The 13,082-nt window shown below is 35.7% G+C and overlaps 1 protein-coding gene across 8 annotated transcripts in view; it reads left to right on the top strand.

The window, feature by feature from the left end:
- The first annotated feature begins 2,503 nt into the window (after window positions 1–2,503).
- ninl (ninein-like) overlaps window positions 2,504–13,082 on the top strand; it is a 72,311-nt gene continuing 61,732 nt past the window's right edge. For 6 of the 8 annotated variants that reach the window (XM_073919642.1, XM_068212874.2, XM_073919641.1 and 3 more), the window contains exons 1-4: window positions 2,701–2,927; window positions 5,683–5,894; window positions 5,978–6,074; window positions 8,666–8,856. In XM_073919642.1, coding sequence (XP_073775743.1) covers window positions 5,712–5,894; window positions 5,978–6,074; window positions 8,666–8,856 — 471 coding nt within the window. In that variant the 5' untranslated portion in view covers window positions 2,701–2,927; window positions 5,683–5,711. 8 annotated transcript variants of the gene reach the window in all.

Genomic DNA, 13,082 nt, shown 5'->3' with positions numbered 1-13,082 from the left:
TGCCTTATTGTTCTGTTTTATTCCAACATTTTGTTGTATTTTGTTAATGACTTGGTCGATGGCTTTGTAGAATAGAGTAAACTGCATGGACTGAGATTGTTCAGGAAAAGAGGATATAACAAATTATTTAGGAATAAATATTCAGAGTGGCCCACACAGGGTCCTCCTGGCTCGATGACTTTTCTAGAAGCTGTTTATAAAAGCAGAACCCTGAACTGATTTAAGACGTTTTGCAAAATATCTTGGCACATTTTCGCCAGCTGGTGGCGTTAAAATCCTTTTTGTTTTTAAGGATTTTTTATTCCATATCTGTAAAGTCTGTCTACAGATGGCACAGCCGTATGTCTCTCTCTGTTTTACTAAAAGCCTAGACCAATTAATTTTAAAATACAAGAAAGCATCAATATATGCATAATACTTTGAAGATTTTAGGATATTCACATTCGGAATTATGAATTCTGATTATAACTATTTTAAATTGTTATATAATTGTTAATTGTTACTACTGAATTATTAGATTATCTGCTACCTATTTTTATATAGTTGAAGTCAGAATTATTATAATTTTTCGACACATTTCTAAACATAATAGTTTTAATAACTAATTTCTAATAACTGATTTATTTTATCCTTGCCATGATGACGGTACATTTTACTAGATTTTTTTCAAGAGACTTCTACAGATTAAATTGACATTTAAAGGCTTAACTTTACTTTTAAAAGTGAAACAATTTCTTTACTATTTTCAGTTGTTTTCTTTTTTATTTTAGGATAAAAAGATTTTAAAACAAAATTTAGAAAAGACAATTGAGTGGTGTAAGAAAAAGAGAGCAAAACAAACAAATATAAAGGGTACATATTGAGATTTTTAGACCCCATGGCTAGTAGGGCCCCCCAAATCACTAAACCCGTCCCTGCATGGCTGGAATAAAGGCATTTTTAAAAATAGGGTCAATATTATTGTCCCCTTTAAGAAATATTTTTTCGATTGGCTTTAGAACAAACCTCTGTTGTCCAATGACTTGTCTAATTAACCTAACCTAAAACGTCTAAAGAAGATAGTACAACAAATAGGACTTAGATTATTTTAAAGAAACTATTGACTTGCATTGTTTTTTTATACAATGGAAGTCAGTACGGTTGTCAGCTTTCATCAAAATATGTTCTTTAGTGTTCAATAAAAGAAAGAAAATAATATTTTTAGAGGGTGAGTAGAGATAATATTAATTTTTGTGTGAACTACCCCTTTAATACTGTGCAATGGTTTATCCCAAAAAGTAACCCTAGTAGTTTTGACAGCTGCATTACACATCTAAACAGACCAAGTTTGCTAAAATTTAAAAGACTTCTTGACAATCATTATTTTAGGGAATTACCTGGAATTATGTAGCATAGGCCTAATGAATATGTGTGCAAAGGCTATTATCGGTCGACAGGTGGCGCTCGAGTAAAGAAAGTATTATGTTCTTGGATCTTTTTAGCTTGGAGTGGACATTTAAAGTTGTAGAATGACCTCTGGAAATAATGAATTTCCTATTTGCAGGGGCGGACTTGGTGATTTGGGGCCCCTAAGCAATTCCAGGTATGGGGCACAAACACTGAAACTCAAAACTCGTTTTTTATAGATATTTCTTTCTCTGTAGATTTGTTTTGTTGTTTTGTAAAAAAAAAAAAAAAAAAAAAAAAAAAAGCTATGTTAAAATGTATATCTTAAATGCAAACTTTATTTTCTTCATGTAAAATTAAATGCCAGGAGACGCAGTGGCGCAGTAGGCAGGGCTGTTGCCTTACAGCAAGAAGGTCGCTGGGTCAAGCCTCGGCTGTCGGCGTTTCTGTGTAGAGTTTGCATGTTCTCTCTGTGTTTGTGTGGGTTTCCTCCGGGTGCTCCGGTTTCACCCAAAACCCAAAGACATGCAGTACAGGGGAATTGGGTACGCTAAATTTTCCATAGTGTATGAGTGTGTATTGATGTTTCTCAGAGATGGGTTGCAGCTGTAAGGGCCTAAACACATGCTGGATAAGTTGGTGGTTCATTCCGCTGTGGCGACCCCAGATTAATAAAAGGACTAAGCCGAAAAGAAAATGAATAAATGATGAAAATTAAATGCAATAAATTCACAAATAAAAAAGAAGTTCATAAACTAACCATGTTAATTAGTCTATTTAATCATATTTTATTATTAAATAGACTATATTTAATAATAAAATATTATTAAATTTTAATATTTGCACGTGCACATTGTGCAGTACGTAAGGAATGTTCCACTATTCATGGGGGCCCCTGATTTTAAAAAGAAGTAACAACATCAAAATCTTAATGATTATAGACAGATTTTACAACATATGATAGAAAATTTATAAAAGAGCTACATGATTAATATAGCCTTCTTGGCATTGCTCGAGGCCCCCAAATTTCCCGGGGCCCTAAGCAAATCCACCCCTCCATATTTGATAAATTAATTTGCTCTCTTAAAATGTCAAAAAACAAAAGCATACAGAAGTGCTTTACATGAACAGTTATGTTTTTATTCATGTAGTCGTGCAACAAAGTAACCCAATGCCATTGAAATCCCTGAGGGTTCATCTGTAGGTCCTGCGTGACCTCTCGTCTCACTGGAGTCCACCGCCTGACCAGCAGGGGCTGCAGAATGGAGCATCTCTGAATGAGAGGAACTTTTGGTTCCTCCCCGCACCGCTACTGCACTCCGGCGGACACTACAGTCGGATGAGCGCGGGTGTTTGTCCGCTGCTGTGCGCTTCTGAACAAATTTCTTTGAAGTTATTCCTATGTTTCAAAGGGCAAACAAACTATTTTTGCTTGTTGGTCGTTCTCTTGCTGACCACACTCTGTGAGTCGAAACTGCAACTGATGCTGGACAGAAAATGACTTTTGCGGGAACGGAGTCGGTGTGAGTTTACATACAACGGTAAGGTGGTTTAAATTTTGCCGATGCCACATTAACGCGTAATAACGGGTTATAAAGAATGGAAACATTAAAAGCGAATGTTACCCTAGGCGAAAATAAATTTACTTTTGTTTTACTGTAGCCTTGTATTCGTTCCCATGGTGAATGTATACCAAACGCGCGTGCTGCATTATGGGATACCTGCGAGCTTATTAAAAGCACTTTTTAGCGGTTAATTTACCAATGCAGTTCACTTTTTTGTCTCCTTATCGTATATCTTGTGTAAGATTTAATAATGCAACATGTTGTGGGTATACATGATTCGTGGAACTAACGGTTCAGGGATGTTAATGATTCTTCTGTTAATGAATCATTCAGTCTGTACTCAAGTCAGTAACTTAGCTTTGTAACGTTAATCTTCTTGAAGTATGAGATGGTTTTAGCTTTGCTCTGACTTTCTCTGTTATCAGAAGTAACTTGAGACTGCTGATAAATAATCTCAGACTTTTACTGACTTAAAACATTGAAGCATTCAGTTTGATATACTTTAGTTGGGTTGCTATAAGACAAAACACAACTCATAACAGTAGATAGGGTTTCTGCAGCTTTCAAAGAGTTAAATTTAAGACTTTTAAACACATAAAAAAATTATATATATATATATATATATATATATATATATATATATATATATATATATATATATATATATATATATATAGTTGAAGTCAGAATTATTAGCCCAATTGAAATTTCTTCTTTTTAAAATATTTTCCAAATGATGTTTAACTGAGCAAGGAAATTTTCACAGTATGTCTGATAATATTTTTTTTATTCTGGAAATAGTCTTATTTCTTTTAGAATAAAAGCAGTTTTTTAATTTTTTTAAACACCATTTTAGGGACAAAATTATTAGCCCCTTATATCTAGTCAAATATTATTTACTGTCATCATGACAGAGATCAAATAAATCAGTATTAGAAATTAGTTATTAAAACTATTATGTTTAGAAATGTATTTAAAAAAAATCTTTTTTCCATTAAACAGAAATTAGAGAAAAATAAACAAGCGACCTAATAATTCTGAGGAGCCAATAATTCTGACTTTATCTGTGTATAAACACAGTTGAAGCTCGTAAACATTTGGTTTCTGCGACATCTTTACCATTGCTTGACTATGGGGATGTTTTTATATATGAATGCTTCAACCAAATGTCTTCAGCCTTTAAACTTAGTCTATCACAGTGCTCTAAGGTTTGTGACAGGCTGTCAGAGACTTACTCACCATTGTGAATTGTATGCCAAAGCTGAGTGACCTTCTCTGAATGTAAGAAGGTACACCCACTGGATGGTCTACAAGGCTCTTCTAGGACTGGTGCCTTCATCATACCTAAATTTCCTTCTTCATAAGTCAAGAAGCCAGTATGCCCTACGTTAAAGTGAATCTTATCGTTTGACTGTTCACCAGGTTCGAACTAAAATAGGAAAGCAAACCTTTAGTCATGCCGCCCCCTCATCCTGGAATACTCTTCAGTCTGAACTAAAAATGTCTGAGCTCATCCCAATTACATTGTTTCGCTCTATCCTTTTTAACAAACAGCAGTCCATTTCTCAATATATTTTTTTAAATATATTAAAATAAAATTAAAATGTAATGTGCTGAACAACTAAACTGTATTTTCGTATTATATTAATTTTCTATTTATTATTATTATTATTATTATTATATATATATTTTTTTTCATAAGTCGTGTGTTTGCAGACCTCTTGACCAGTTCACCCTTGTAAATGAGATCTTGATCTCAATGGGTTTTTTAATCTGGTTAATTAAAGAAACATATATATAATCAGAATTATTAGCCCCCCTGTGTTTTTCCCCCCTGATTTCTGTTTAACAGAGAGCAGATTTGTTTCAATAACTTTTCCAATAACAGATTTATTTTATCTTTGCCATGGTGACAATAAATATTATTTTACAAGATATTTTTCAAGACACTTCTATACAGCTTAAAGTGATATTAAAGGCCTAACTAGGTTAATTAGCTTAACTAGGCGGGTAAGGGTAATTAGACAAGTTATTGTATAAGACTATCGAAAAAAGTAGCCTAAAGAGGCTAATAATTTTGACCTTAAAATGTTTTTTTTATTATTATTATTATTATTAAAAAACAGTTTTTTAGTAAAATAAATAGGACTTTCTCCAGAAGAAAAAAACATTATCAGAAATACCGTGAGAATTTTTTTTTTGCTCTGTTAAACATCATTTGAAAAAAAATTCAACAATTCTTCAACAATTCTTCCCATAGTTTTTAATACAATTTTGTGTATAAATATATATTCCATACTCCCTAAATTGTCATCAAAACACAACCATTCAACAAAAAATAAACTAATAAATGAAATTAAAATTAGGTTAACTGATCAATCCCACTTTCTATTAATTGGCCTTAACTACTATGCGCTTGCATCAAAAAATAAACACAATGTACAAAGGTGTAATCAAAGAAATGGATTACAAATGCATGTATTTAGTCAATCATAAGTACAATGTTAAAATGTATTTACACAATAAGTACATTATAACAAATTATTCATTTTAGTGTAAGTATTAGTTAAGTCCATTTAATATAAAGTGGGACCAACTGATCAATAAAGCATATCTATTCAATCAATTACTCTCTCTATATAGGCTAGCGAGTCTCATGCATCAGGCTGCAGTAATGAGGAATTGACCACTGGTCTTGTTAACCATTCTTAATTCTACATTGATGTCACAGACTTTGCTGGCTGTGCAGTATGTGGTGGGATGGACGAGGATGAGCAGAACCGCTATGTGGCCCAGCTGAAGGATGAATTTGACAGCTGTGACACCACTGGTACGGGTTACCTCGACAAAGAGGAGCTCACTGCTCTATGCCACAAGCTCAGCCTAGATGCCCATCTGCCTTTGCTGCTGGACACTCTTCTAGGACCACAACATTATGCCAGGGTAAGACGTTCCTTGCGAAGACGCCGATGCCTTTCATCCTATCGGTGTTATGTTGTAGATGTTAAAATGTTTTCTTTTTCCAGGTGAATTTTGAGGAGTTTAAAGAGGGCTTTGTGGCTGTGTTGTCAAGGTCGCTGGACTTCAGTACTTCAGAGGAGGAGAGCAGCTATCTTGAACCAGGTACTCAAATAGAAAATGGCCTTCACAAACCTCTTATCAGAGCTTTCAGGCTTGTGTTTATCTTAAAGATGTTTGGTACTAGTGAGTCTGGACCTTGTGGACTCAAGGTTTGTGTAGGGTAGTTTATCAAACTTTGACACTGTGTTCTAACAATATGCAACACCAGTGACAATAACAGTGTTTATAATGCAGTTAATTCATATTAAATCTCATTACTTGATTAAAAATGCATGCTGAGTGACTGTTGTTGTGGGTTTGTTTTAGCTTTCATATTTAAAGGGATAGTTTGAAATTTGAATTACTGTTTAATCTCCCTCAAGTTGTATCAAATTCAACACAAAAGAAGATGTTTTGGAAAAAGTTGAATACCTGTAACAAATGAAGTTTCACAAACTAATTTCGAGAGGAGCACGTGATATGATTCACTGCAGCTGGCCACTCATCTACACTCATTGGCTAGCCAATCGGATTGATCCAAACTCACTATAAGTAACCTAGCTAAGAACTACTCCCTTATCTTCGTTTTCCGAAGAAACCCCCCATCCACCCCTTCTCCTCCTTCTCCTCTTTTGGGAGCTCTCGAGAACACCTGACCTCGTACTCCCCTCACATGCATTATGGACCTGGCGGGAGCCCTGGGCTCAACTATCTCCGAGCTCAGGGTTCTCTCCCGGGACAGCATGCCAAACCTGCTAACTTGCTAACAAGTTGTCAAACAGTGTCTAAGTGTGAACTCTTGAATTGACTTACATGGCATCAAATACTATGGAAGTCAATAATTACAGGTTTTACGGCTTTCGACAAAATATTTTTTTTTGTGTTCAACAGAACAAAATAAAGTTAAACAGGTTAGGAACTTGTTAAGGGCGAGTAAATAATGTCACAATATAAATAATTTATGTCAAATATAAAAGAAACTAATTTCTCTAAAACTTTCGTTCTTTAAAATGCTGCTTGACCTAAATTTTTAGTGTGCAAAAAAAACAAACAAACAAACAAAAAAACAATAAATATGTTTGACCATTAACATATATGCCTAGTAGGAATTCTGACACTAAAGAAAAATTACTTACACCAAAAACTACCCTTGTAAAAATGTCAAAACAATGCAAAATATATTTGGATGTAAAAGGCTCTAGTATCATTTAAAAATTCTACTTTTTGACATCTTGCTATGCAATGGAAAACAGATCCATACGTTTAAAAGAGTCACTTTCTTATTTTATACATTGTGGGTTTACTAAAAAGTGGAACACAAAGGTAATAGAAAGCATCCTGACAAACTGTGTCACAGTCTGGTATGGAAGCTGCTCTGTTGCTGAGCGTAATGCACTGCAGCGGGTGGTGAAAACTGCCCAACGCATCACAGGGACCACACTGCAAGCCATAGAGGACATCCAGAGGAAACACTGTCTGCGCCGAGCATGCAGTATTCTGAAGTTTTCTCTCCTGCCCTCCGGCAGGCACTTCAGGTCCCCCGGACAAAAACCAGCAGACCGAGGAACAGCTTTTTCCCCAGAGCTGTCTCCCTCTTGAACTCTGCCCCTCACTGACTCTTTTGCCCCCCAATACACCCTCCACTCTGCTCTAACTTAAACTCCTCACAATCACTGCACTGTTTAACATTTGCACATTTAAAATTTAACATCTGCACATTTAAAATTTTGCACATATTTACTGCACTACAGTACACTGATTTACTTATTTGAACTGTACATACCCGCTGCACACGGACATTTGTAATTCTGTACACACCCACTGTACTTATACATTTGTAATTATGTTTATTTATCTGCACACTTCTGATTATTAATTAAAACCTGTACATATGTTCATATTCATCTATTGTAAATCTCTTCATAGCTAATACAATCTGTATATAATGCTGATAGTACATCCATCTGTAAATATCACCATAGTTTTTTCTATAACTGCACTTTATAACTTATACCTGTATCCTGCACTTGCTGCTATTGCACTGCTGGTTAGACCTAAACTGCATTTCGTTGCATTGTACTTGTACATGTGTAATGACAATAAAGTTGAATCTAATCTAATCTAATCTAAGAAAATAGAACAGTCATTATTTGAGATAGGATTAGATCATCTTTATGCTGATTTTCTGCTGTTTTTTTATGAGTTTATTTGAATTGAAGACATTGTGCAAGAATATATCATTAATTATTAACATGTTCATGAACTCATACACAATTATAGTTAGTAATAACGATGTAATTCTTGAAATACAGGAATATAATAATATTAAATTGCGCAGGTCTTTTTTAAGCAAAGCCAAAATAAGGTGTTTTATCATTTCGGAGACTGGTACATTAATCTATGTTGTGAAATATCAGTGCTAAAATTATCTTTTAAAAATAGTGCAGCCTGAATGCTGTGATAAGAAGCAGATGTTGACGCTGAGTTTGGAGATGTTCCTTTTAGGTTTTCATTTCCTTTCTAACACATTTTTCTGTTCATGAGAGGGATCATGACATAGATAAACAAATGTTGACCTGCTATCACTAGTTTGTTCTTCATGTCGAATTCTTTTATTATCTGTAACTCTAAAGCATCATTTCCTGTACTTCCAGCTGTCCCAGAGGAGGTGAAGCCTAAATATGTGAAAGGAACCAAAAGGTACGGGCGACGCTCACGGCCAGACAAGACTGACTTAAAGCTGACAGCAGACTCAGATTCACTGCCATTTGGGACTGATAAAGTGGAAGCAAATGGTGTGAGGAGAGCCAAGCTCAGACGCTCCACCTCACTGGAGAGTGTTGAGGTAAAACGCTTTATTCATATACATTGCTGTTCAAAAGTTTGGCATCAGTGAGAGTAATTGTTGTTTTTGAAGAAATTAGTACTTTTGTTTAGCAAGCATGCATTGTATTAATCAAAAAATGTGACACTGACAGTTACCGTACGTTCACACTGAATGCGGCGAGAGCGTCAAAGTAGCCAGAAGTCATACATTTTCAATGAGAGCCGACGGCAATAAGCGGCGAGGAGCAGCTCGGCGCGTCTTCACCGGTGTGGGCGTTGAGTATAGTTGAAATCAAGTTAACTTTATGGTAATGAGCTATGACGCGGTTCGGCTGCACAGACCTGTGAACTTTGGTTCCGACCACTGTTGTTCCCAAGGGTTTGATTATCGCGGTCGCCGGATTTCCAATATTTACAATGTTTTCTTACAGGAACATGCATTAAATAAGTAACTGGCGAGTTATGTTTTAATTGTTATGTATGTGATGTAGGTTTTATTTGATTTAGAATTGATTGTGTTCAGCACTTTGGGCAACGTTGTGTTGTAAAAAAGGTGCTATATAAATGAAATAACTAACTAAAAAGGGGTCTTCTATCCCTTTGGAATTCATTCATTCATTTTCTTGTCGGCTTAGTCGCTTTATTAATCCGGGGTCGCCACAGCGGAATGAACCGCCAACTTATCCAGCAAGTTTTTACGCAGCAGATGCCCTTCCAGCCGCAACCCATCTCTGGGATACATCCACACACACTACAGACAATTTAGCCTACCCAATTCACCTGTACCGCATGTCTTTGGACTGTGGGGGAAACCGGAGCACCCGGAGGAAACCCACGCGAAGGCAGGGAGAACATGCAAACTCCACACAGAAACGCCAACTGAGTTGAGGTTCAAACCAACGACCCAGCAACCTTCTTGCTGTGAGGTGACAGCACTACCTACTGCGCCACTGCCTCTCCCCCTTTGGAATTTGATATAATAATTCACAAATGCAAGTTTATGTCACAGTTTTGAGGAAAGAGATCAGAATGGCAAATGAAAAAGACAGAAATGCAGGTTTATAACTGTTAACGGTGACAATTGTATTTAAACTATTGGAGTTTTGTTTTCATGACTTGTGTTTTGGAAAAAAGATTCTGGTCCGCAAAATATTCTAAGTCTCTGGGCTCTATTTTGACGGTCAACGTCAGAGTCTCATCTCCCATTGCCTTTAAGAGCCAGTTGTGTCGCGCCATAAGCGCATTTGCTATTTACATGACGCAAAGTAAGTGTAAGTGAAAAAACTGAGCATTTAATTATCAAGAAAACAGTTAAACAGACCATCTGTTTAAATTGGGGGTGTTGGGGGGTGGAGAGATTGGGGAGCATTTTTCTTAAAATCTATTTTACATGACAACCCAAATATAGAGTCAAGTAAAAATAGGGCTGTTGTTTTGAGACTGTTTGCAAATAGACCCTGTTGGAGATCACTTAATACACTGTAGAGCACTCGAGGTGTTGTATTGTTAGTCAACTCAATACCTGAATTACTTTTGACTCTTAAGCGAATGGATTTGAACTGACCTGCTTCCACAGACAGGAAGTGAGGCGGTGAGGAATGTGCAAGTGCGGCTCATAGTGCAGCCCCCACCTTCACCAGACTTTAGTGTTACTTTTGGCTGAGGATCAAAACATGGCTCATTTCACATCCTTGTTTTTTTCCCCTCAAAAGTAGGAGCTTTTATAAAAGGGGTTTGTTTTTTTGCTATGTCTGTGCTTTTTCTTCTGGACTCATTTTACTTGGCAAAACAGTGGCAGACTGGAAAGCCAGTGCAAATGTAAACCTGTGCTGCTGGACCTGCTGTTCCATGTGCTCCCCTCATTTTAGAGTTTTATTTAGATCCGTCTTTGTTTTGTACTGGAAAATGGAGAATATTGACGTCTTTCTTTCACGTCTGTTGTTTGATGAGATTAAGTGTTGAGGGTTGTGAATTGTATTTATCAAAATAGTTTTATTCATTCATTTTCTTTTCGGCTAAGTCCCTTTAAAAGAGTTTTAGAATAGTTTAAATAGTTAAAATATATTACATTTGTATTTTAATTTTAGAATATATAGAAGGGGCAGCACGGTGGCTCAGAGGCTAGCACTGTTGCCTCACAGCTAGTTGTCATTTCTGTGTGGAGTGTGCCTGTTCTCCCCATGTTTGCGTTGGTTTCCTGCAGGTGCTCCGGTTTCCCTCTCAGTCCAAACACATGCGGTATAGGTGAATTGAATGAACAAAATTGTCCGTTGTGTGAGAGTGTGTATGGATGTTTCCCAGTACTAGTTTGCAGCTGAAAGGGCATCCACTGTGTAAAACATATGCCGGAATAGTTGGTGGTTCATTCCGCTGTGGAAACCCCTGTATATATATATATATATATATATATATATATATATATATATATATATATATATATATATATATATATATATATATATATATATATATATATATATATATATATATATGTACAGGGCTCGAAATTAACTTTTTTACTTGGTAGCACCGGTGCTCCCAACTTCAAATATTTAGGAGCACCAAAAAATTTTTAGGAGCACCAGAAAAAATTTAGGAGCACCCACCAAAAATGAATGAGCACCGCTGCAAATTTTATTTTTTTATTTGATTTATTGTATTTTAAAACAACATTAATAGGACTGACAAAAACCAGAAACAACTATCTAACTAATGCTGCGAAGACAGTGATATTTGTGTGCAATAATTCCAAAACGAATGTCTAATAATTAGGCCATAGAATATTAATGATGATAAAAAATGAAAATAATAGTAACAATGAATTCCATTTCTCATTATGATGCTGCCTTGAATGTGCATGAATGTAGGTTATCTGCTATAAAAAGTCTGTTACTTTATGAAAAATAATTGTATAGTTTGCATCAAACAAAAATGAAGCATTGCAGTAAGAAATATTTATTTGGTACTGCTGTTTATATATGCATGTCAATTTAATAAATAATATTTCTGCTACAAAACAAACAAAAGATTATAATAAATCATTCAATTCAATGATGAAAGCTGCAAAACAGTCATCAGTAAATAAATATAAAAATAATATACACCTCAAAAAAGAATAGACAAAAGAAAGTAAGTTGTCTCACTTCTATCACTCTTTAAAAGTTTTGGTTTCAGTTTGTTTCAATTTAAAGGTTCAGTCTGAGCTGATCTTCATTTTTCAGTGTTAGTGGAAAGCAGGCGAGTCAGCCGACCCAATTTATGAGCAGGCAGAGCAGGATTCTTGCGCTAACCATCGGCGCAATACCGCTCTTTGTTATGAGCCGCAGTTTCAGTGTAAACTTAGTAAAGGCGAGCTTCTTTGGCGATTATATATACAGTATTAGATTTGACTTTTAGCGGACATTTGCGCTGAACACGCAGTGGATGCAACGCATGGAGATTCGGGCACCTTCTCAAAGAAGCGCATACTCGATTGATCTCAGCTGGCGGATCATTATTCGCCACGTGACGTGTCATGATCGCTTTCATCTGCGTCTAAACTTTAGGTGGGGTTTGCAAACCTGTGTGCTTTAAGTTTTTACTCTTCAGCCGTTTGCATTTCCAGTGGTGATAACAGCTCCTTCCCTGTCATCTGACAGCGGAACACCTTGTTGGAATGACAGCTAATATGAACCAATATAGCGGCAGGGAAGAGCGATTCAGCACGTTTTTACAAAAAATCAAAACAGGTCGCACTACAACTAGTATCTGCAGTCGCACTAATGCGCCCAAATATATTATGAGGTCGCATAGATTAATTTTCGGGCGCATATGCGACCAAAATGGTCGCAGTTTCGAGCCCTGATATATATATATATATATATATATATATATATATATATATATATATATATATATATATATATATATATATATATATACAGTATACAGGATTCCCATGAGTCCTGGAAATTAAAAAAATCTATTGCTGGAATTTTATATTTATTTTTTGTCCAAGTCATGCAGTAATCAGGGTTATTTTTGTTTGTCGCTTCAAGTTTTAAGTTTCCAGTCATCAAATTGTGATTTTTCTATAACATATTTTTTATATCATGCTGTTTCACTTCTGTTGTTATGCTTAGGCTATTTTTGAACTCCTTACATGGAATAAAACTGGCTGTCACTGTGGATATGCAGTAACCTGAATGTACCTGTTGGCTAAAGCTGACATGCTAGGATAATATACATTATTTTAGAGCAGGGGTT

This window comes from Danio rerio, chromosome 13, assembly GCF_049306965.1.
Source record: "Danio rerio strain Tuebingen ecotype United States chromosome 13, GRCz12tu, whole genome shotgun sequence".
In the NCBI taxonomy this organism is placed as follows: Eukaryota; Metazoa; Chordata; class Actinopteri; order Cypriniformes; family Danionidae; genus Danio; species Danio rerio.
The sequence above is the reverse complement of the archived record's forward strand: the minus strand, read 5'-3'. Positions and strand labels throughout refer to the sequence as shown.